At 55.1% G+C, this 23,479-nt stretch overlaps 8 protein-coding genes across 8 annotated transcripts; 5 read left to right on the forward strand and 3 right to left on the reverse strand.

Annotated features, from left to right (window-relative positions):
• Positions 1 to 594: 594 nt before the first annotated feature.
• On the forward strand, positions 595 to 2,113 carry CkaCkLH20_04448 (uncharacterized protein; the record flags this gene model as incomplete). Its single annotated transcript, XM_038887167.1, has 2 exons — positions 595 to 924; positions 980 to 2,113. 2 exons carry the CDS (start codon positions 595 to 597, stop codon positions 2,111 to 2,113), a joined length of 1,464 nt encoding a protein of 487 aa, XP_038747333.1.
• A 950-nt stretch (positions 2,114 to 3,063) lies between these two features.
• CkaCkLH20_04449 (magnesium and cobalt transporter CorA) lies at positions 3,064 to 5,014 on the forward strand (the record flags this gene model as incomplete). The annotated part of the gene is made up of 2 exons (XM_038887168.1): positions 3,064 to 4,778; positions 4,843 to 5,014. 2 exons carry the CDS (start codon positions 3,064 to 3,066, stop codon positions 5,012 to 5,014), a joined length of 1,887 nt encoding a protein of 628 aa, XP_038747334.1.
• Positions 5,015 to 6,331: 1,317 nt separating this feature from the next.
• On the forward strand, positions 6,332 to 7,595 carry CkaCkLH20_04450 (uncharacterized protein; the record flags this gene model as incomplete). The annotated part of the gene is made up of 2 exons (XM_038887169.1): positions 6,332 to 6,845; positions 6,928 to 7,595. The coding sequence occupies 2 exons, from the start codon at positions 6,332 to 6,334 to the stop codon at positions 7,593 to 7,595; spliced, it is 1,182 nt and encodes a 393-aa protein (XP_038747335.1).
• Positions 7,596 to 7,728: 133 nt separating this feature from the next.
• On the reverse strand, positions 7,729 to 8,229 carry CkaCkLH20_04451 (thioesterase superfamily protein; the record flags this gene model as incomplete). The annotated part of the gene is made up of 1 exon (XM_038887170.1): positions 7,729 to 8,229. One exon carries the CDS (start codon positions 8,227 to 8,229, stop codon positions 7,729 to 7,731), a length of 501 nt encoding a protein of 166 aa, XP_038747336.1.
• A 673-nt stretch (positions 8,230 to 8,902) lies between these two features.
• Positions 8,903 to 10,302, reverse strand: CkaCkLH20_04452 (uncharacterized protein; the record flags this gene model as incomplete). The annotated part of the gene is made up of 2 exons (XM_038887171.1): positions 8,903 to 9,812; positions 9,872 to 10,302. 2 exons carry the CDS (start codon positions 10,300 to 10,302, stop codon positions 8,903 to 8,905), a joined length of 1,341 nt encoding a protein of 446 aa, XP_038747337.1.
• A 1,595-nt stretch (positions 10,303 to 11,897) lies between these two features.
• On the forward strand, positions 11,898 to 19,845 carry CkaCkLH20_04453 (uncharacterized protein; the record flags this gene model as incomplete). The annotated part of the gene is made up of 2 exons (XM_038887172.1): positions 11,898 to 13,255; positions 17,748 to 19,845. The coding sequence occupies 2 exons, from the start codon at positions 11,898 to 11,900 to the stop codon at positions 19,843 to 19,845; spliced, it is 3,456 nt and encodes a 1,151-aa protein (XP_038747338.1).
• A 903-nt stretch (positions 19,846 to 20,748) lies between these two features.
• Positions 20,749 to 21,875, forward strand: CkaCkLH20_04454 (uncharacterized protein; the record flags this gene model as incomplete). The annotated part of the gene is made up of 2 exons (XM_038887173.1): positions 20,749 to 21,132; positions 21,183 to 21,875. The coding sequence occupies 2 exons, from the start codon at positions 20,749 to 20,751 to the stop codon at positions 21,873 to 21,875; spliced, it is 1,077 nt and encodes a 358-aa protein (XP_038747339.1).
• Positions 21,876 to 21,926: 51 nt separating this feature from the next.
• Positions 21,927 to 23,222, reverse strand: CkaCkLH20_04455 (uncharacterized protein; the record flags this gene model as incomplete). The annotated part of the gene is made up of 4 exons (XM_038887174.1): positions 21,927 to 22,293; positions 22,360 to 22,760; positions 22,811 to 23,073; positions 23,135 to 23,222. 4 exons carry the CDS (start codon positions 23,220 to 23,222, stop codon positions 21,927 to 21,929), a joined length of 1,119 nt encoding a protein of 372 aa, XP_038747340.1.
• Positions 23,223 to 23,479: the final 257 nt, after the last annotated feature.

A 23,479-nucleotide genomic window follows, 5' to 3' on the forward strand; every position in this document is an offset into this window, starting at 1 on the left:
AACAGCACCTGCCACCTTCAATGTTGTCCTCGCAATTGGAACTCGTCCCTTGTCGCGAATCCGCGCCCGAGCTCGATGACAGAAGCTATGCCATCCCGACTCATCCGTTGAACGAGTGTTCGGACGGCAATCAAGTGATGTGCGACAAGGACTACTGACGGGCCCACGACTTCGGACCCAGGCCGCCAAACGAAACGCCGCTGCAGGCAGGAAGATCGTGAAACCACGTCCAAAACTGGGCGCTTTGGGGATACCGAGCAGCGGGCACATGAGATGGCAAGATGAAGGGGGGCGCGATGGCTTTTCTAGGGGCTTGATGGGATGGCGCTTGGATGACGGGTGACAGCTGACGGGTGGCTGTGGCCACGATGGGTTGAGTATAAGGTCGCCTCCGCCGCCGACCAACATCACGAGTTCTCTTTTGGAAGCCAGCACTTCATCGACTGCAGTGTCTTCGTCCTCGTTCACTCTTTTCTCGCCGTTTCTTTCCAGCCTTCACTTCTTGCTTACTACCCTGTTGAACAGGCTTATCACTTTCGCTTACACTCCTTCTTCCAACTTGAAATCCACATTCTTTCTTCTTCTTTCGTCATCATGGTTTCCAAGACTCTACTTTTGGCGTACGCGGCGGCATTCGCCTCGGCAGGCCCCGTCCAGCGCAGAGTCGTTGACAAGCTCAACGAGGAGGCCTTCACCGAAGCCCAGCAGCGCGACACCACCGCCAACCGCTTCTTCTCCAACGTTCAGATCAAGACGGCGGACGGAAAGTGTCTCTTTGTCGACCAGCTCTCCGGCGACTTCCGGGCGAACTTGACGCCTATCCAGGTCGCCCAGTGCGGTACCAAGGACGGTGAGGGCTGGGATGCCATCACCTCCGGGAAGCACAATGACGAGGCCAACTCGACGCTCATCGTGAGCACTCTGGTATGTTGACTCCATTTTCATCCCACTTCAGAGCCGATCCCTGACTGCGTTGCAGACCCAAGCTTGCTTCAACTTCGATCCCCGTCGCCAGGCCGGAAACCAGGTTCTGCTGTTCTCCTGCGGCGGACGCGCGGACGGCGAGGGCAAGGTGACGAACTCGCAGCTCTTCGAGTTCAACGGCGGCGCCGGACCGTTGGCTCTCAAGCCCGGAAATGCTCAGGGCAAATGTTTGACCGTCAAGGGCGAGGTCGTCGACGTCGCTGATTGCAATGCAAACGACAAGAACCAGGCCTTTACCTTCGGAGGAAAGGCCGCAGCTGGGGGTAACGCTGGCAATGGCGGAAACGCCGGAGGAGACAAGGGCGACGAGCAGCCCGCCAAGACTACGGCAGCGCCCGTCGCGACCGAGGCGCCTGCTTCTCCAGGTGGGTGTGGCGGCGAGGACGCAACCGTCGTCGTGACAATGACGGTCACCGCTAACCCTGGCCAAGGAAACAACGGCGAGGCCCCCGTCGCGACCGCAAAGCCCGAGAAGACTTCCCCTGCCGCCGCAGCTCCCCCGGCTGCTTCGACCACCGCAGCTGCCGGCAACGGCAACGGTAATGGGGCTCAGAACGGCAACATTCCCGCCGCGAACCCTACGGAGCCGGTCCCGGTGTCCCGCGCTGGCGGCACCCTCAACCCGAGCGCCGCGGCCGAGGCCAACGAATTCGACAACACCGCCACCCGCGCCTTCACCAAGGCCTTCATCCGCGCCCCTAACGGGAAGTGTCTCTCAATCGACCCCACTGCGGGCGACTTTCGCCAGAACCTGATCCCCGTTGCGCTGGTAGAGTGCAACGGTTCCGCCAACGAGCAGTTCGACATCATCACCAAGGGAAAGCACAACGACGGCAAGGACGGTGCGGCGCTGGTCGTGAGCAGCTTGACGAACGGCTGCGTCAGCACCGATGGACGCCGGGCGGACGGCGATACCGTTACCATCTTCTCCTGCGGCGGCCGTGCTGCGGGAGAGGGTCTGACGAACACCGGCCAGCTGGTCAAGATCACGGGCAACAGCTTCGTCTGGACGCCCGTCAATGACAAGGCGACTTGCGTTGTGCCCGGAAGCAACGGACGACTCGTCACAGCGCCCTGCAAGGGGGACAACAGCGAGACCTACACGATTGTCGCTGGCAACGGCGTTTGATATGATCAGTGGTCTAGATGGGGTTTCGACGATGAATGTGGTGTTTTCTTCTTTGTATACTGAATATTTCCGGCTTTGGATGTAGATTTGGTTTCTCGAGGAACACAGCACTCAGGCTTAGACAGAAGGCCATTCGCAATGATCCACGGCCATCTTCCCCACCTCTTGCCCAGCTCTCTGCCGTGTTTCCGCGCAGCCAGGTAAATCGGCATCTTCTTCCGAGCGATATCTGGGGAAAATCTAGGCAAAAGCTTGAAGTCTTCTCCAGAAGATCGGGCCCAGCCTAAATGTTGAATAACTGTAGTCATTGGTCGCGTCTCGGTCGAGATCTTCCACCGAAAAGAAGCTTGAACCGGCTATTCGGCACCGACCGAGAGCTTAATCTCTGCCATTCAGTGCTCGCCCAATCACCGCCTCAGTGAGCGTTAGTGGGGGCGTTCGTATCGATTCTAGCGAAGTTTCACTGCCAAGCGACGTCATTTAGGGGGCTCAATCGAGATGAAAATAACCCGGCAGAACCTGGAATCTTCTCTTTCTTCTGCCGAGGATCTTCCCTCCAACAAGCAGGTTTTCCTTCCGACACCAATATCTTTCCTCGACTCATCCAAACTCCGTCGGCCATCGCGTTGCAAACAGCTCAACAGCAATGCACAGACAGTCCCCTTGAGCTACGTTCTCAGACCTCATCAGCTTCTAGGTAGATGCGGCTGAGAGGCCAATTCCTTTTGGCGCCGCGCTGATCCGGCGCTACGATTCACCCCGAAACCTCGGTCTCCAGATCCGCAAACGTTCAGGCTTGCGCCTTTGCAAGTCTTTGAATTCCACCCCGTTAGCCCACGTGCGCCGCGCGACGAGAGCTTCGGTTGTCGATAATACTTAAATGATTTAATTTCCGCTACAATCGCCTCCCGCGACGCACTTCTTCCTCGTCGTCGCGATCGCCGCACACGATGTCTTCGTCGACAGAGAACGACTCCATCGGGGTCCCGATGTCCAAGATGACCACCGACCCCGAAAAGCCCCCCTCGCGCGGCGTCAAGTTCCCGAGTCTCGAGATCGACAGCCGCGACTACGCCGACTTCACCTCCCAGACCTCGCCCACGAACACCCGCGTGCGCATCTCGGTGCCCAACGAAAACGTCGGCGTGCCCTTGAGCCGCGCCTCCACCGACCAGGGCATCTCCCCCCTGCGCCGTCGCGCCGGCACCTTCAAGCCCGTCGAGGACTTTGACGACTTCGACCTCTCGCGCCCGGGATGGCAGCCCGGCTCCGAGCCCGGCTTCGACCCCAACAAGTCCGACGGCGGCCACGCCTCCATGCCCGCCCTCCAGGCCGACTGCGACATCTCCGTCATCGACTTCAGCCAGGGTCAGATGGTCAAGCACAAGTTCGGCAACGAGGGCTTCATCGACTTCGTCAAGAGGCCGCAGGAGCCCTGGGTCAAGTGCCGCTGGATCAACATCAACGGCCTCAGCTGGGATGTCATCTCGGCTTGCGGCCAGTACAAGGGCCTGCACAAGCTCGCCATCGAGGATATCATGAACACGAGGAACAGGACCAAGGCGGATTGGTACTCGAACCACGCCTTCATCGTCCTGACGCTGCAGAAGCTGGTGCTGCTGATCAACGACGACAGCAGCAGCAGCAGCAGTAGCGACGACGACTCGGACGACGGCGCAAGCGTCCGGACGAACAAGTCCGGCAAGGGCATGAAGAAGCTGAAGCGCACCTTCACCATGGGCGGTAAGAAGCGCCCGGATCCGGAGGTGGGCAAGGTCCCCGGGGTCGGCGTGGCCAACGGCAACGGCACCGCCAACGGCGTTCCCTACGGCCACACCCTGAACCACCACACGAGCAACCTCTCCCACCTGCCCGAGACCGCCTTCGTCCGCACCCTCCAGCGCTACCACGCCTCGGCCAACGAGACGCGCACCGAGTACATGGAGCGCCACTCGTCGCTCATCTCGCGCGGCCTCGCCGTCTCCGCCGAGCAGGTCGCCATCTTCCTCACCTCGGACAACACCGTCATCTCCTTCTTCGAGATGTCCGCCGACGACATCGAGCGCCCCATCACCGTCCGCCTCGGCGACCCGGCCACCATCCTCCGCCAGTCCTGCGACGCCTCCCTCGTCGTCCAGGCCGTCATCGACGCCATCATCGACCTCGCCATCCCCCTCACCGCCGTCTACAGCGACGTCATCGGCGACCTCGAGCTCGACGTCCTCACCTCCCCCAACATGAAGCAGACCCGCAGCCTCTACATCTGCGTCTCCGAGATCAACAAGATGCTCACCTTCCTCAACCCCATCGACAACCTCGTGAATGTCCTCCGCGACCACCGCACCGAGCTGAGCCAGGAGGCCGCCGCGCGCGAGCTGCAGAACCCGGCCAGCGGCGTCATCGTCACCCCGATGACGCACACCTACCTCGGCGACGTGCTCGACCACTGCGTCATCACCACTGAGGCCATGCAGCAGATCAAGCGCTCCGCCGACAACCTCATCGACCTCATCTTCAACACCATCTCGGCCAACCAGAACGAGAGCATGAAGCAGCTCACCATCATCACCATCATCTTCCTGCCCCTGACCTTCTTGACCGGGTACTTTGGGCAGAATTTCGAAAATTTCGAAGACATCAAGAAGCCTCAGGGCATCGGGTTCTTGTAGGTTTACTGAACTCTTGCGGACCCTCCAGGTTGAGAGCGTTGTTGCTGACCCGGCTTACAGCTGGCAAATCGCCGTCCCGGTCGTCTTCTGCACCATCATCGTCATGATGCGGACGTGGATCGTCTCCTGGGTCGAGAACTTCTTCCAGAGGAGGAGGATCAGCGCCGACAGGAAGAAGCGGAAGAGGAGGAGGGAGAAGAGGAGGGATCGCCGTAGGACAAAGGCGGAATGAGACGTCCCCTTCCCCGAGTCGACGGAGTCGAGTCAGAGCGTGTTGTACTAGAATATTCTTTGAAGTTATTCGTGATACCCATTTGATAATAGACCTCCGGCACTAGCCTGCCTCTACTGTATCTTAGGCATTCTCGGCTTCGATCCTCGAATGCGGAAATGAATCTACCTATGCTGTAGGGTCACCAGACGAGGGCCCTGTGGAGGGCGAGGTCGACCTGTGATATCATGGCGGCCAAACGGAGCCCGCAGAAGTCGAACTCCTGAGAGGCGCCCCAGACGGCGTGTATGAGCGACACGACGAGAAAAGCGGCGCAAAGGGGGGAGCCGACGTCTTCTTCTGGGTTCTTGTACCCGTGGGCTTGGGGAAAAAAACAGCGCACTACACGTAATACTTGCGCAGTCCTCCATTCCAAGCATACTTGGCAAAAGCGCAAGTCATGAAATTTGGGCCAGTGGATCCGAGCATTCCTGGCAGAAGTTGTGTTCGTGAGCCGAGCCGACGCCCAGTTTATACGGGCCGGTTTGAGACAACTCGACAACCTCCAAGTTCTCAGAACAGATAAAGTGTAAAAATGGTTGAGACACCGGAGGGTGGTCTGGAATGGGAGATGTGAGGGCTCGGTCGAGGTGGTCTGGGCCGTCTGGCAGCCTGCTTCTTCGACTCCTGCGCTCTTTTACACCCAGCACAGGCGATCGGTTTTCAACTGATGTCTGTTACTACACGCTTTCGGGGCCAATGAGTGTTGCGTCGCGGATCACTCGAAACGCCTCGAGGCTGCGATGATACCGACCCGAAAGACTCATATTCCATCAAGAGTATCGATGTTCCCGACAACCACCACCCTCCAATTACAGGGGGATTTTGCCTACCCCAATTCCAGACCTTCGAGACATACTCGAAGTCTGCCTTGCCAATTCTCGATTCTCAGCCGCTCTGGGGTTTCCCCGCACGCGAGCAACACCAAGGGACCTCAGAGATTCGCTGGCAACGGTCCGAGCAAGGGATGTGGCGTTTTTCTCAGGCCTCGAATGGCCAACGAAACGGCTGAGCTATCGAAGGGGGCTTGCATGATCTCGACCAGCTGCAACTTTTGTACGTAAGCGAAGGGGGGGGAAAGTGCAAGAATTCCATGTCACAGACGGCAGATCATGTCCAGACTCACCGGGCGAAGTGAGGCGGACGAGCTGAAAAGTACATGTATTTGAGAGGAACACGGTCCTGCGCAAGTGGTCTATCTCGTTCGTGGTCTCTCCTATTTCTACGAGATCGAAGAAGTTTGAACGGTCAGTAGACCGGTATTATCAGGAAGACATCATGGACGTCTGCACCCTCTCGCCAGACGCGGTCGTCGGCTTCAACAGGACGGACAACAGCACTCTCTTGCTGTCCGACTTCAACGCCTCCCGCCGCAACATGGAGCCCTGCGGCGCCCCGACCTACCTCCGTCCCGACCCCGGCGGCTGCCTCCTCCCCTGGCCGTACACGATGGCGTGGATCCTCATCCATTTGCCCGTGACCGTGCTGCGCGTCACGCGGTGGGAGAAGGTGCAGGCCCTCTCGATCATACTGGCCTTCTTCAGCGTCTACTTCACCGTCCAGGCGTACACCACGCACCTCGTGCCCGACCAGGTCATGGTGTGGATGCCGCTGGCGGTGGTGCTGGACATCGGCGCCATGATGCAGCTCGTCTTCCTGATCGTGGAGGAGAACGGCATCGCGCTGTTGTGGAGCGCCTTCAGGGAGTCGATTGTGCGTCCTTTTAGTAGACATAATGCCGGGGATGTGCGTTTTCCGGGAAGGAGAGAGCAGACGGCTGAACGCAGCAAGAGTGAGTGGCGCCCGCTTCGCCGTGATGCTTCTGGCTTCTGGCTTCCGGCTTTTGGCTTCTGACTTCTGACGTGTGAGATCAGCAACCCCAGTGCGCGTCGTCTCCCTCGGCCCGGAGCCCGTGCCCGCAGACCGCGGCCTCATCGGCCAGGCCTGGCTAACCGTCCTCGCCCTCATGCTCCTGATCACCCTCCTGGTCCTCCAACTCATCGGTCTCGCCCTGGCCGCCAAGGGCCGCAACGTCGAGAACCTCAAGGCGCGGTGGTGCTCGCCCATGTTCCAGTCGGCCGAGTCGACCCTCGTGAGCTGCGACACGGCGCCCCTGCTGGTCGACAAGAGCGCCAGCCAGGGCATCGGCTGCATCTCGCTGCCCGCGGACGAGCAGTACCACTGGCTGAGGGCGACGGTGGCCGTGCTCTCCCTGAGCCTCGTCTTCGAGCTCTTCGACGGCGCGATCCTGGTCATGGTGGGCAACAACACGCGCTGGTGGAGGGCGCGGATGAAGAGGCCGTGGTTCACCATGTTCACGGGCAACGCGGTGCTGCTGTGTATCCTGATCGTCGGTGTCGTGAGCAGCTCGCAGCTGCCCAGCAGCGTGAACAGGGTCGTGTGGGTGTTCAAGTACGAGCAGAGTCTTCACTCGGCGGTGGTGTGTCGTGGGACGTTGATCTCTGCGGGCGTGAGAGGATCGATTATTGGTTGGACTGATGGGTTCTTGCAGAGCTGGGGAAAGACTTACGGGGGATCTTGATTTGAAGAATGTTTCTTTTATGGCATTGTTTATAAGCGGCTCTCTAGTTTCTAATTATACGGTCTATAGTGTCTCGTCTTTCTCTCGAGTCGCCGAGAGATTTTCATGGGTGCGTGCTCGGAACATCGTCAGTTCACCTGCTCCTCACAAACTTCGTGTGTCGTCCGTTCGCCACCGTCGCGCCCCTCGTCCCATCAGCCGCGACCTTGTAGATGTTGACGTGCGTGAACGCCAAGCTGCCGCCGACCTTCTCCACCCTGCCCTCGATCTCGATCTCGTCGCCCAGCTTGGCGCCCGAGAGGTAGCTGATGTTGATGTCGACGCTGACGCCAGTCGCCTCGCGCAGGTCCCACGCGGCGATGGCGAGGCCGCCGGCCCAGTCGACGATGGTGGCCGAGACGCTGCCGTGGATGCTGCCGGACGAGTTCAGGTGGTTCGCCGTGACGGGCAGCCGCGCGACGATCAGGCCCTTGGAGACGTGGGTGAGTCTGAGGTCCGGGGTGAAGAGGAAGGCGTAGATGGGGGAGGCGTTGCAGCGCGTCTCGATGTAGTTGGCGACGTGGGCGAAGGCGGCCGGGTCGGATTGCGCCGGGACGGCGGTGGTAGGTGGGGGTTGCGAGGGTGTGGAAGACATGGCTTTTCGTCCGGTGAGCTGAGGATGAGGGTGGGGAGTGAAACGGACAATGGAAAATTGAGATTTGAAGACTTGCGAATGAGAAGTATGGACGTTGTGATGAGTGCAGTGTGAAGTTCAAGTTGTTGAGTGAGACAGTTTGGGGATGGAAGGTGCAAGAGCATCACGTGCGCCGAAAGTTTTCCCCGTGTGCGGGCGGATTCCGTCCGAGATCGGCCTTCGCGGCCCCACAATGACCGTGAAGTGCGGCATGGCTGCGCCGGCACCCGGAAGGGCCGCCGAGTTCGCATACAGCCACAGCAATTATAAGCATATGCCACCCGGAATGTCGATATGTGAAGATGGGGTCTTATCCCCGAGAATGAGCGAAGAGGCATGCTGACCCGCCCACAGCGGGAACATCAAACGTCAAGGATAATCCTTCCTGATCACGTTGAGCAGGTGGAAGATTTGTCGGGAACCGTCCGAGAAAGGCTTAGTGTCTCATTCGGCAACAATGCCGTATGGTCTGATTATTGTTCGGTTGAATTGTTTCGGCTTCACTAGAGCTTGGCACATGGGAAAGCGCGACTATATATGCGAATCTTTTCCCAGGCCCAGAATTTCCTGATTCCGAGTACAACACTGTCCCAAATTCGATACCCACTTCGACTGGAAACAAACTTGCTGTCCTTTACATAACAAGCGGCACGTGTAGGTTGTCTTCCTGCGACCACAATGTGGAGTCGGAATCACTGGTAAAGTCCAGACTGGCCATCAGTTGCATAAATGGCTTGAGAAAAGGGTGGTTCCCCTTCCTGAACAGTGCAAACAGAGCCAAGAATCTGTTCAGTATCTCTGGGACTTGAGTCCCTTGCGGGGCTGACCAATCTGCGTCGAAAATAGGGACTTGCGAAGCCCATGAGGAATCGAAGTTGAAATCGGTCGAATCCAGAGGGCCGCAGCCAGCAGCAGAGCCAGACTCAAGTCCAGGTATAGGCATTTCGAACACGACACCTCCAGTTCTTGCCGGAAAGGCTCGGGCAACCCGCGCACAATTGCTAGCGACGTTGAATAGCTTCTCGGCCAGACCAACCCCGTGAGTCTCCAAACAGCGGATGTCGAAAGTGGCGCATGCCTCTATCGTTTCGGCGGCTATTTCCACGGCGTATTCAGGCCGCAACTCAACCTCGGACGCGTAAGGATTGATGAAGCCATGTCGGAGTGCGAGATTCCAGAGCATGCTACGGACCCAGTGCCTTGTGAGGAGGATGTCAGCGTGCTGTGCACTTCCCTCCTTCATCATCGGACCGGAGTCGAGCGGCCTCTTATATCGCCGGAGGAGCGATACCAGCTTGTCCGAGGAGACATGAGGATGCTCGCTTGGTTGTGGTTGTAAGCTACAGTTGCTCTTCCAACATCGCACGACAGTCTCGTCAACGAAGTCGACTTGATCAATCATGCGCCCCAAGCCATCGACCGCGGCGTCTTCGATTGACTCCTCGGTTGACGATACACGCTTGATGAGTTTGTGAAACGGCATCATATCAAGCCCCATCAGCCGCGGCATTTGCAGTGTAGAGCCATGTTGCAAAGCATATATCCTGAGGCAAGCTTAGCGATTCTTTCCCACAGCGCATCCGAATTGTGAAAATAAGCTCACCTTTCGACAAAGGCCATTGCCGTCACCGTCCTCACTCTCCGGTCTGCCTCGTCGGGGCTGATGTTCCCGTAGCTGGCTGGATCGTGTAGTCCTAAGATTTCGGCTAAGCTCATGGCTTCTCGGAACCGAAACTGCGCTGCTTTGTGGTTGTTACGGCAAAACTGACAGCCGAATAGAAAGAAACTTGTCATCACGTCCTCAACCGAGGGATCTTGGCCAAAGTCTGGTCCACTATGGAGCTCTGCGACGTACGATAGAACTGATTCGGCCAACTGCAGTCGATCCGGTAATAACGGCTTGTCTTGAGCATGAATTGCTTGAAATAGGGTGTATGCGCAGATGCTGTGCAGTAAAGCATTGAACTGACGGTCGTACTCGTGACGACCTTTCTTGATATTCTCGATGAGGTAAGACCTTTTGAAGAAAGGCATTGAAAGATGAAGTCGCGCGAGAAAGATTCGAATGAGCTGGGTTATTCTCGATGTCCCGAGTGGAGACGGAAGACTCATGGTGAGTGACCGAGGAATCTGGTGTGATGAAGACCACCAACGATAATGAGCATCTGATGGATTAGCTGACATCGGCCTTTGAAATAAAGGGACTGAAATCGGCGGTATAGGAGAATCCATCGATACTGTATAGCCGCTTGTAGCTATACCAGTGCATGTGATCTCTGACGAAGCCGTCCGTGGAACTGCCAGCGATCCTGCTGGTGGGTCTAAGTTGCTCAACAAGTACGGATTTGCCGATTCATTGTCAACCTGTAGCTCTTCAACATCCAGCCCGCCAAATCCAAACTCGCAAGTTCGTCTCGACCACTCGATGTTCGTTGAAGGATGAGCGCCATCGTTATTGGAATATTCACATATTGTATCAGCCGTGTTATTTGATGGCGGATGTGGCCGACTGGCAAGCGAGTTGTTGGCGGCTACTGTGAGCGGTGCCGAAGTATCGCTGGTCTGTGTGTCCTTGACTCGTCGGGCTCTTTGCTTTCTGGCGCGCTGAGTATATGACCTTGTGCCATTCTGCCCATGAAGGGCCTCATCGGCTCCCACCCGCGTCTTGTACTGCGGTCGTCGTTGATAAGTACAAGTCAGGCCTGTCACAGTGCATGTTTCGCATGGCGTAGTTCTTTCGCACTGAGAGATACACATCAGCCCTGGATCGAGTTGCGCCGAGACTATTCCTACCTTCGTCTTACGCGCATAGCAGTGGTCGCACGCTCGTGGCTGAAGAACGCGTGACAGAGTCTGATCCAAGACGATCTGGAACTGGTCGCTCATCGCTCCCGCGACGTTGTTGCGAGGATTCGCAGCGTGGTGATGATTGATACCAATGCTTGTACGGTCATGTCACTTCAGAAGGAGGTTGAGGTGTTGTGAGTTTCATCGTCTCCGCACCGAGGGGCTTGGGGTTCCGAACTAACGGGGCATCGGCTCCGCGTATGGCTGAAACGCTTCGGTCGGGTCGGGTATTTCCCGGGGCTCGGATTATGCAATTACGATCAAGAGGCACTTCATTTGTCGACTAAGATTGTGGTCAATCAAGAGTCTGACTTGACAGAGACAGTTGAACTAGTCATCTCAAGAGAAAGAGATGGTGACAGCAGAGACCCATGGTTAGCCCGGGTTTAAGCCTAAGCTATTTACCCGGTCCAACCGGACGGGACTTTCTGAAGCATAGAATCATGACGTGGTTCCACGACAGTTCTTTTTTCAGAATCACTGGCCAGTAATGCTACAGCATTATCCCAGATGCGTTGCATCAATATTCGGGGCATTTATCTGCAGGATGTTCGCTGTCGCTCGCCGCGAGAAAGTGGCTGAGATTTCTATGTGGAACAATGATCGGCAACTGTCCGGCAAATGTCCCAAAAAGGCAATTTAGCGAGGATTGCCGACTCACATAGTGACGATGACTTACAGCCCGTCATCGCCTCAAGAGGGAAGGAAATGCCCATCTTGACATCGATTTTCTTTTCCCCTACTTTCACAACGATTCGAAGACGAGCGCAGAAAACGAAGCCATGTCATCTGCACAGTTTAACAACCCTCCATACGCGCAAACTCCCGAATCTTGCGGAAATTCAATATCAGAAGAGTCATGTGTGTACTCTCGATCCACCTCGGTCTCGGAACCCGACGACAGTTACATTTGCACTAAACAACGAGAATTATTCCAAAAGTGGCGACCGACTATTCATCTCATCGCACCGACGGGCTGGCTAAACGACCCTTGCGCCCCTGGATACGACCACATCAACGACTGCTATCACATCGGCTTCCAATGGAATCCGGAAAGCGCCGAATGGGGCAACATATGTTGGGGAGCAGCAACATCCCGCGATTTGCTGTCCTGGGATATTTCCCGCGAACCATCAATAGTTCCTTCTAAGGAGGAGGGCGAGGGTGGTGTTTTCACGGGTTGCCTTTCTCCAGTTGAACTTCATCCTGGAAAGTTGACGGCGTTCTACACCTCGGCCAAGATACTGCCGATTCATCACACATTACCTTACACACATGGCTCAGAAGGGCTTCATCTCGCGACTTCGTCCAACAGCGGCAAAACCTGGACTCGTTATGAGGCAAACCCGGTCTTACCTGGTCCCCCGTCCGATCTCAAGGTCACAGGATGGCGAGATCCCTTCGTCTCCGTGTGGCCTTCACTGGCTAGGACATTGGGTGACCCCGACAACACTCTGTACGGCATCGTTTCCGGCGGGCTCCTAGGCCAAGGACCGACGCCTTTCATCTATCGTTTGGATGAAGGGGACATTACGAACTGGGAGTTCCTGTCACCTCTCGTGTCCCTGCCACCGAATCATTCGCCATCCCCTTCATGGCCGACTGATAACGGCGTGAATTGGGAGGTCACGAATTTCCTTAGCCTCGAAGACCCCGACGACACAAGAACGCACGACTTTCTCATCATGGGGGTTGAAGGACGTTTACCCCAGGAGTGGAACAAAGGCCGGTCGGCGTTCAGTGTAGATCATGGCCAACTGTGGATGTGCGGCAAGCTGCAGGCTGACGACGGCAAACCGACGATGGATTACACCTACGGTGGATGTTTAGACCACGGGAGCTACTATGCCGGCAACTCTTTCTGGGACCCAAAAACCCAACAGCAAATCATCATCGGATGGATCATCGAGGAGGACCTCCCCGTTGAGCTGCGAAAACACCAGGGCTGGGCCGGACTCCTCTCTCTTCCACGGGCTCTGAAGCTCCAGAGATTAAGAGGTGTATCGCGGGCTCTTGTCACGCCACTGGAACAAATACCATCCATCCTATTGCGCCAGGATGGTATCCGAGGAAACGAGCCCACGTACGAGGTCACGACCCTCTGTGCCGTTCCCGACGATCGGTTGTCAAGGCTCAGGGGGTCTTTGATGTCCTTTTCCAGAGAAACTTCAGCAGAGCCAGATTCGATGCCGATATTTGAATTCTCCGCTGGATGCCCAGCTTTGGAGGTACTCGCAACGTTCGAAGTTGCTTCCTCGGTCCTGTCCGTCGGATTACGTTTCACGTTCGCAGGAAGTAAGTGCATACTGCTCCATGAGAAATACTGGAAAGAATTAGGCTTACCATGTCATTAGGCCACAATTGTAAAACAACTGTAATCTTCGACCCTTCGTCAGAGAGACTCAGAGTACAACGACATAATTCGACCATAGAAACAGATGTTGTGGTGGTGGATGAAGTGGCGCCGCATACTCTCTTCGAATTCGCCAATGATTCCGTTGGTGCAACATCACCAAGAGAATTGTTGTCTTTGCACATTGTATTCGACGTCAGCGTCATGGAAATCTTCGCCAACGATCGCACGGCTCTCACTACGCGTCTTTACGCCGATGTGCCGAAGGTTGTTGCAGTTGAGCCTTTTGTCATTGGCACGGATCCGACGAAAAACACTAATAACAGTGGATTGAGAGATTTTAAGTGCTGGGAGCTGAGTACTAGAACATGAATTTCAGTTGACTGAGACGGCATTGCATAGCGCGAGATGGTTAAGTTTTACGACGCATAGATGATAGATCATACGTATTACGATATAGCGTTCTTGGTATCCATTTGGTAACTTGCCCAACATGTTTCCCTTTAGGTTGTGTAAAAGGCACCCAGTGAATGATGAAACTTCGATCTCAGACTCAGTGCAGGCCGCCACGAATTCAACTTCGACTGCTATGGGGGTTTAGAAGAATGTCCCTGAGTTGGCTCAGCATCGTGAACAAGAAGGTCAGTGAACTTCTGTACAAGCCTCTCTGCTTGCGCCTCCGACGGATTCGTCACTGCTAAGTCCAGATCTACCACCAATGCTTCCGGAACTCGGTCCGATCTGTCATGATGCCGGCCGCGCTTCTCGAGGTCTTTCCTGATTGAGCTCGCTTCTTTGACCGTCATCACTCTCTTCTCAAGAGCCATGGTGAGCAAGCTCTGCGCAATGCCCTTGGATAGGCGAAAGCCGCTGTAAAGCGTCTGGTAGCTCGCCAGACAGAGACGGAAGTAGAAACGCCACTCCGGACTCTGCACGCCGGTGGTTGCCTCGCGCAGCATGGCGTTGGCGAGGTAGAGTAAGGCGGAATGCCAGAAGAGGCTGAACGACGACTCGGGGTATGTTTGGCGATAGAATAGGACGATTCGTTTCAGTTGATTTATGGACGCCGCGTGGACGGCTCTTGGAGTTGCTTCCTTTGAGTCGAATGACCTCATTCGCGCCCTGGAGGTGTCTTCCTGTCGGACCAGGGGCCGGAAGAGATCGAGGATAGCTAAATGATAGCATATGCTAACAACAGTTATTTTACCGTCTTCAAGGAGCCACCCTATAATGGGGAGTTACTCACTGGAGAAACATGGCATGATGTGTGCACTCGCTTCCCTGGGCTAGATTCAGCGGTAACTTATCCGCCCAGGCCAGAAATCGTTGATAGGTCTGCTCTGCGAAAGACAACGAAAAGGCCTTCGCGTAAGGTGTTTGCTTGGGCCCGTACATGAGCTGGACTATGTCATGTACTATGAGAAAGAATTTGCAATTTTCCTTGAACAGAGCGTTCAGGTATTGTCGACGCTCGTCTGCTTGGGAGAGATCTACGCCTGTTGGTGGTAGGCCTATTTCGGGTACGGGCAGGCGAGGGGGGTACTCGATCAGACGTTTGTGAATGTGCATAGACAAGAGCCTTTGGCCAAGAGCGGCTGGTTAGTCGGAACTCGGGAGAGTTGGGTAAGTCTGGGGGGTCACTTCTAGTCAACTTACGTCAGGGTGTTTAATAACGCCCAGGCAATTTGAGAACTTGCTTGCAATGACGCGGCATCTTGTACATCGGCCGTTGGCGCCTCAGCTGGGTCAATATTGAACAGTTGAAGCCTTTTGGCCATTGCAAATATCTCGTTGAGGCATTCTACGTATTCCGCTCCTGCCCCTAAGGAGACGGCGGTAATGGCAATGTATTCCAACGCAGCGAGAGTACATATGCCATCAGTTTTGGAGACCTTTTCTCTCTTCCATAGGCGCTTGGCCTCCTCGTAGAATGCATGTCCCACGATGGTGGCTTCGGGTTCAAATGCTGCATATCCCTGCTACGGCCAAGTTTAAGCTTAAAAGGAAACAAAAGCTACAGCAAACGCAATGATAGACTTACACAAGCCCAGCTAAAGAGGGCGCTTACGAGTAGCCGGGAACAGAACTGGTTTCTCTCCAGTAGGCCGTCGAGAAATACGTCGATATCGAACAGGGGCGTTAGGGGATGATCCGCCTCCAGGTATAATGATAATACTGTGACTGCGAACTCTGCGGTAACAGGTAAATTCGTCCATTTCGAGATGTCAAGTTCAAGCAACCTGTTGTCGTAGACAGGAGGCAGCTTCAAGGGGCCAGCGACTTTTAAGAGGTTTGCGTTGTTTTCTGAGTAGCGGTTCCCGAACGGTGAAACAGAGTGAGGATGAGATGAATCGGTGGGACTCGATGCACTACAGGGAATCAGCATATGTGACCTGGCACCAAGGGCGAAACTGAGGCTTCGGTACTGCACCCATAAAGCTCAAAATTGAAGGAAGAGGGAGACGGCCCCGAAAGAAGATGGGTATGCTCACACAAATGACCCAGCTTCGGCCCAACGAATCCTGCTCGGAAGCAGAAGATAATCCAAGTTCAGTTTGGAGACCTCAACCGGAGCTCACGCAGGATATGTGATGGGATGTCGCATCATGAGTTCGAATTCCAGCGATGAACGAGTGGGGGGCAATAACGCTCTGTTCAAGGCAATCTGAGAGGGCTCGAGTCCAAAGCCGGGAAGGCTGCGAAATCGAGAGCTGATTTCCGCAGGTTCTTCACCCTCCTTGAGTGCTCGGACCGCCTCTAAACCTTGATCATTTGTTGAGATTCTTAGAAGATCGAGCAAGGCTACATCGGTCTCTGCCTGATAATTGGTTTCATAGTCGACCAGGGAGGTACCAGTGGGTAGAGCATTCAAGACGGCCTGCGAGACAGGTTTGTAGATGCCTGGAGACCCTTTGCGGAGACACATTGAGCAGATGGGCTGGCCACCATTGCACTATCGAAATGTCAGCAATCCATCGAAACTGTGCACACAACTTCCAAAGCTGTCATCTGAAAAGGCGTGGTCTGACATGGGCGGAAAGACAGGGGGTGAACCATGCGAGGTACCATCCACCTTGATGCCCCTGAAGCAAGGCCATTGCCGCCACATCAACAGATGTGAGGAACCACAGAGAAAGCAACTTACTGCGCTCTTTCTTTGTCGACATCCTTCGCAAGCTTTGAGAACATATGGCCTCCTTCTCTTGCGGTCTTTCGACTCACCCGGCGTGGCAATGTTCGGTATCCCGGCGGGCCCCACCCGGTCACCCCCGGCCGTCGTCACTTGCTGAGGGGGCGCTGGCGGGGGTGCCGGCCGAATCGATCGGAAGTGCTGGTCAGTCGGCGGCATTCGTTGTAACCTGCCCTCAGAACCACATCCAAGCGACAAACTTTCGAGTGGACTGGGAGTTCCGCGTGATCAGAGCGAGTGTAATCGATATTGCCATTCACGGCAGGGCAAGAGAGCAGAGCGGCGGAGTTGCTTCCTCCGATTGTGATTGGCTTGTGTGGAACACATATGCGACATTCTGACGGCCGACGGGGCTTTTTGATGGAAGCATGGGCCATTCTTGGCTTGATATCGCCGGAGGGAGGTCCGGAGCCTCAGACGAATGCCATTGGCTTTTCGGCCCGGTGATATTTCCGGAGTTTACCGAGTCGGCACCGGTCTCCGGAGCCGAGTGGATCCACTCCGTAAAGAGAACCCCGCTTTGTTGGTCCAGTTTCACCAGCCACCGGCTTTCTGAGACCATCCAATTGTCATTCATTTCCTCCCTTCGACACCAAATGCATGTTTCCGTGCAAGTTTTCCAGGCAACTTCAACTTGACCTGAGAAGTCGTCTAATCGTTCCAATCTGTAATTATCTGAATGCGAGGAGCTCATATAATCTAGCCGGCTCTTCATTTCTCGTAACCGAGCTATCCGATAACTCTTGGCGGAAGCCAATGCAATCGTTGATCAGCGCGTCCAAGTGGACATGGGGTTTTTCCTGAAGCAGCAGGTGCTATTGCACAAGGCCGACGAGCAGGTTAGAGCCTCTTGGCACACAACATGTTCTTTCCCTCGCAGTGAACCGCAATGTGCCGCATCGAAGCAGGAACCAGGGGTATGGCAGGAGAAGGAGATAACGTTGGAGCGGGGAACGAACCATCATGAGGTCAGAGGACGAAGGTCCGTAGCAATTACCTGCTCTTTATCAACTGCACGCACGCTCATTCACACACCAGCAGGCTATCTTGTCTTCGCGTTCTCGTCCTCTTGTTGTTGACCTGTATCAGCGTCTGGTGGTGGACTCTCCGCGTATCGCCTGTCAAGTGTCGCAACATCGGTGACGAGATGAAGCTTGGTAAGGACCGCAACGGGCCTCAGGCCTTGCTGGCCGCGGCTCTCGGCGCGGTCATGCTCGACCCCGTCGCCGCCGTCTCTTGCAGCCCATACACGCCCTTCGAGCCAATTGACCCTCAGAACTGGGCGAATCCCGACAACATGACATGGGATGACTGGGTAAAGCCACCCGGCACGGACTGGTCGAACCCGGCTCGCAAGGGATCCAGCCGTAACTTCAACATCGCCCTCGTGGTTGTCGACTATCCCGATAGGAACTTCACGATCAGCCAGCCGGCGCATTCGACCATTTTCAATAATCCACAACCCGCAGCTGCCGACATTCCGCGTGAAAAGGTACCAAATTTTTATCGCGACCTTCTCAACACTCCAAATGAGCTGAACCAGGGCCACACGCTGCACGAGTACTGGATGGAGGACTCGGCTGGTCGTTTTGGCGTTGACCTGACCTCATTCGGTGCCTACCAACTTCCCCGCAACGGCTATCAGTATGGGGTGTCCGACGACATGAACCCCGGCGCGTGCCCAATTGGCGAGACCTGCGACCTCGACATCCGAACAGATGCGCTCTCAGCTTGGCGCAACGATGTCGGCAATGCGACTGCCGATGCCTTTGAGCTTGTTTTCATTCTCTCCGCTGGCCAAGACGAGTCTTCGACATGGCAAGAATTCGGCGAGATGAAGTTTGACGGTCCCGATGATGTCCCTGACGAGTTTGGCCCTCCAAAGACTGATAACACCTCCTTGCCCAACTGGGCTGCCACTCGCTACGTTCCTTGGACATCTTGGGCGGCAGCCTCGACACTTTGGCCTAATGCCGGTGGTGGTTCATCTACCCAGGGCGAGAGCTCCGGTATGGCGGTTTATGCCCACGAGTTGAGTCACTTGCTGGATATCGGCGACAACTACAACAATCCCTATGGCACCCCATTGCGCAGGGCTTACACGGGAATCTGGTCAATGATGTCCCGAGGCTCTTTCAACGGACCTGGTGGCCCGCATACTAGATGGCAGATTCCTGCAGTCCAAGGCGCTTCCATGGGCTCACTGCATACCCTTCGTGACAAGTTCCAGCTCGGACTGATCGAAAGGTCTGACATTCTCTGGCTGTCTCGCGAGGCATTGGCCACTTCGGGGGTTGCTGTCGCGCAGCTGACTGCTAGGTCTGTTGATCCAGGCGACGGCTTGATGGGAATCCGCATCATGATGGATGCCGATCGGTCACCAGCTTGTGACATCAACACCGAACCCTTGTGCGATGGTGGAAGCTGGGACAACTACGACATTGAGGTTGTCGACCGCATGGGAAGCGACAGCTTCACTCCCGATTCGGGCGTTTTGATAAGCAAATCCAAGAACGTCGACCGCCAACCTTTCCAGTGGGTTATTGACGCTCACCCTGAGGACATTGAGCTTGTCGACTTCTACCGGCCCAATGGCTCAGTGGCGATGATCACCATGGGCGACTACCGCCAACTCGCAGACGCGCTGTTCCACGCAGGAACCAACTCTGGAAGCGAGTTCGAGTTCATCGACGAGGCCAATGATCTTCATTTCTACATCATTGACCGCCACCGCAACGACGATGGTATTCTTTCGTATACCGTTGCAGTCCGTTCCATCGGAGGAGAGGGTGGCGCAAGCCTCCACGATGTGTCCCTTGAGGACGGCCTGGTGACCGATCTGAAGCAGAACGCGCCAACTGGTCAAGGCGTGACTTGCTCGTTCCAGCTCACCAACCGTGGTTCATACGTGGCCATCGATCCAAACGAGGCTCAACACCCCGAGGACGTCTCAGCGTTCCTTGAGTCCGACGTTTACCGGCTGAGCGCCGAGGTGGATGGCGCTGGATGGCGTATTGAAGTTCCCAACGCTCTCCTCACCGCGAAGTTCGGCGAGGTCAAAACGGCGCGCGTGTCGGTAGGCGCCAGTGCTGAAGCGGCTGATTCTGCTGTGGTGACTCTCAAAGTGACCTCCGAATCTGACCCGTCGGTTGTTGCATCCGCTCAATGCAATGTGGTCAAGTCATGAGTCAGCCTGTACCGCACTTCTTTTGCCCTCGGGGCAGCATTGTGTAAATATTCTTCTGAGGCAGTAGTAATAAGCATAATTGGTATCAGTCCTTGCTGCCGTCCACGTTCAATTGGACTTCAGAGGGATAACGCATGTAGGTTAAGCCGACCTTAAGCGTGTCGGCGGGGACGGTCTCTTCCGCTGTGGCCCCGGTTAGGGCTGATGAGCCCACTGCAAAACCCCAATCTCCAGATCTCATAAGATCAATTCGCCCAGATCGTCTAGTTGGTTAGGATGATACGTTGTGGTCTTGTTACGCAACAGTTCCGTGTTGACGGCGGTTCGAATTCGCCTCTGGGCAATTGGAAATATTCCATGGTCTTCACTTTTGTCTTTTGATGTGTGTCTGCTCGTTGCCTGCGCGGCCAGGTGTCCAAGAGCCCAGACATCAGCATAGACGCCTCTGGTAACGCTTGTTATAACATTTTTGAGAACTCTGCTGAAGTCTCATGACACAGAAGTTGAAACTAAGGATAAGTATTGCCGGGCGAAGCTGCAGTTGTCAATATCAAATTTGAGCCGCAAGAAGTGAAATGCCACCGGGCCATCCCCGACGGCCCCCACCACATGCGGCCATGATCAGACGCTGATGTCGTGCATTTTGGCAGTGTGGTGTGTAAGACTATCGGCAAAAAGCTGATTCGCAGGCACATTTGGGTTCGGGATGACGTGCGCTTCCTTCAGGCTCGCGCCATTCCCCGCGCGGCCGGGGTTCGGCGCCGGCTACGGAGGTGCCTGGTGCCGGTTACCAGTCGAACGCAAAAGCAACTGATATCATGCCCTCCCGGGGGTTGGAAATCTGTAGGACGAGGAAGATTCACACGGCAACATTGCCATTCTCGCATCTGCCGCGAGTTCACCATGTCCCCGTCACAAAGTTTCACCGAGATTCCCCGCATAGACCTCTCTCTCGCCTCCAACCCCGCCACCGAGACCGTTCTCCTGGATCAGCTTCGGCACGCGCTCACCAACGTCGGTTTCCTCTACGTTATCAACCACGGGGTACCTGAAAAGGTCATATCGGATGTCGTCGAAGCTCTTCCAACACTCTTCGCGTTACCTACCGAAGCGAAAGATGAGATTTCACTGAGGAACTCGCCTCACTTTTTGGGGTATAGTGGAGATGGCTCGGAGACTACGGCGGGGAAGAGCGATCGAAGAGAGCAGATTGAGTTCGCGACTGAGCTGGAAGATGGATGGAAGGAAGGCTTGCCTCTGAGAGAACGCCTGAGGGGACCTAACCAGGTAACTAGCGACAATCTTAAGTATGATTTCCCAACTAATTACAGGAGAAGTGGCCTTCCGCTTACCCTGAACTTCGCCCAGTCATCGAAACTTACATCTCAGAGCTCAGCCTTCTCGGGGAGCGTTTTCTCAGGCTGGTTGCTAAAGCTTTGTCACTGCCTGACGCAACCTTCCTCCCCTTCTTGTCTGACCAGCATCGGCTCAAGCTTGTTCATTATCCCGCTTTACCAGAAAACGAAGCTGGAAGTCAGGGTGTAGGACCGCATAAAGATTCATCAGGCTGGTGGACATTCTTACTGCAGGCTTCGCCGCCACATATCAAAGGTCTACAGGCGCTGAACAAGACTGGAGACTGGATCGACGTACCAGTATTACCCGGGTCCTTTGTGGTGAACATTGGACAAGCATTTGAAGTCGTTACGAATGGTGTGTGTAAGGCGACAACGCACCGCGTACTCTCGGGGTCTTTGGAACGTTTCAGTGTCCCATTCTTCCAGGGCGTGAGGAGGGACTTGACGAAAGAAGAGGCGGTCGGGACGTTGAGAGAGCATTTTGAAAAGCCCCAGATCAGAGGGTTAGCGTTAGAGTCCGAAGAAGGCAGGGAGATCGATTCAGCCTTCTTGAAAGGGAAGTACGACACGTGGGGTGAGAACCAGCTGAGGACCAAGATCCGAAGTCATCGAGATATTGGCAGGAAGTTCTATGGTGACGTTTTTGAGAAGTATGTCAACGACGACCAATGAGAGATACCACGCCACTATTTTACAGTGGGAGTAAACACGATTGATTGGGAACTAGTCGTAATATTTGGCCTTAACACCCTTGACAATCTCCTGCTCCGATATCTCGCTCCTCGCCTGCTTGTTCTTGTTTACGCCTGCCCGCACTCTAGCCTTGACCCACTCACCTGCTGTGATGCCGGCCAACTCGGAGTTGGCGTTTGAGTTGTATCCCAGCCGTTCCAAGACTTTACTTTGCACCGGCCTGAGTTCGAGGCTGTCTTCGGGGCGGACAAAGTACAAGACACCCAGGCGGTCAATGCCGGCCTGGTCTGGTGGTGGGACGACGACACGATGGATGCTGCTTTTGAGGAAGCCGTTGCTGAGAAACTCCAAAGCGTCGGCCACATTCACTGTGATACTTCCATCATACGGTTTCACCCTGCACAAGCTTCGTCAGCACATCAAGTGGAATTTGGGCGGTTGAAACGCCGTCATTAGAACTTACCACTTCCAATTCCCGTCGTTTCCTCGAACTTGCAGTGCGGCAACTGGCTGACGGAAGAGCAAAGTCAAACTCCCAAAGTCCGTGTGTCCCTTGACCCAGACGTTCTCGAGCTTGGCGTTCGTCTCATCATCTCGTGCATGGTACTTCATGTATCTGAGATGGCATTCTGAAAGGGCTTCGTCGTACCGATGGCGCGCGGAGAAGTAGTCCTCTGGGAGCTCCAAGATGATGGCGAAGAGAGTGAGAAGCTTGTGGACGATGTTGTCGTGGATGTGACGAGCAAAGTGCTCAATCTCCTCTTTGTTCTGGTTGATGACCTCAGGCTGCGGACGTTCGAAAGCCGGAATGAACTTTGGGATGTTGAAGATCTCCGTGTTATCGAAAATGCCGGGGCGAACTTCCTATAAAGATGTAAGTGAAAGTAGTTGAATGTATTAAAGATCCAACCAACCCTCAGTCCGAGCGGCTTATAACCGTTGTACCCTCCATTCTCGAGGTCAGCTCGATACTTGAGCTTTTCCTCTGTGGGCAACTCAAACACCGACTTTCCGATTGAGAACTGGCGGTCGACCTCTTCTTGGCTTAGACCGAAGTTTACTATGTAGAAGAAGCCGATATTCTGAATCGCATCGAAGAGTTGCTTCGCCAGACCCTCCTTACCGCCTGGTTGATCGAACTTGGACAAGTCGAGAGTTACAAGGTCCGCCCACTCAACTGCAAGGCAGGTAAGCAATCAAATCAAGTGAACAGATTTAGAAATAATTATCACACTAACGCTCATGCTTTGTCTCTGGAACCTGTTGATAGACAGGCAAGACACTTTTGTGGCTGTGCGTTGGCGCTGATTGAACTGCTGCTGCCATCTCGAAGTTCGCGATTGCTGGACTAGGATGGCCGTGTAAGACTTGAGTGAGCTCTCGGAATATCTACTTCACTTGATTCGCCGCAATCACAACTTCATAACTCCACAAGGCTCCTAGTTGAATTGTTCACTATTTAATGTTTGCTAGACTTGTGTCTCCGGGTTCGGCCCGTCATCGTGGGAGTGGTGTGCACAGGGGTACGGCAACCGCATCTCGTCATCGCGGGGTTCGATGGCGAATGCAAGGATTGGTGTCGG

This window comes from Colletotrichum karsti (genome assembly GCF_011947395.1).
Source record: "Colletotrichum karsti strain CkLH20 chromosome Unknown Scaffold12, whole genome shotgun sequence".
Classification (NCBI taxonomy): Eukaryota; Fungi; Ascomycota; class Sordariomycetes; order Glomerellales; family Glomerellaceae; genus Colletotrichum; species Colletotrichum karsti.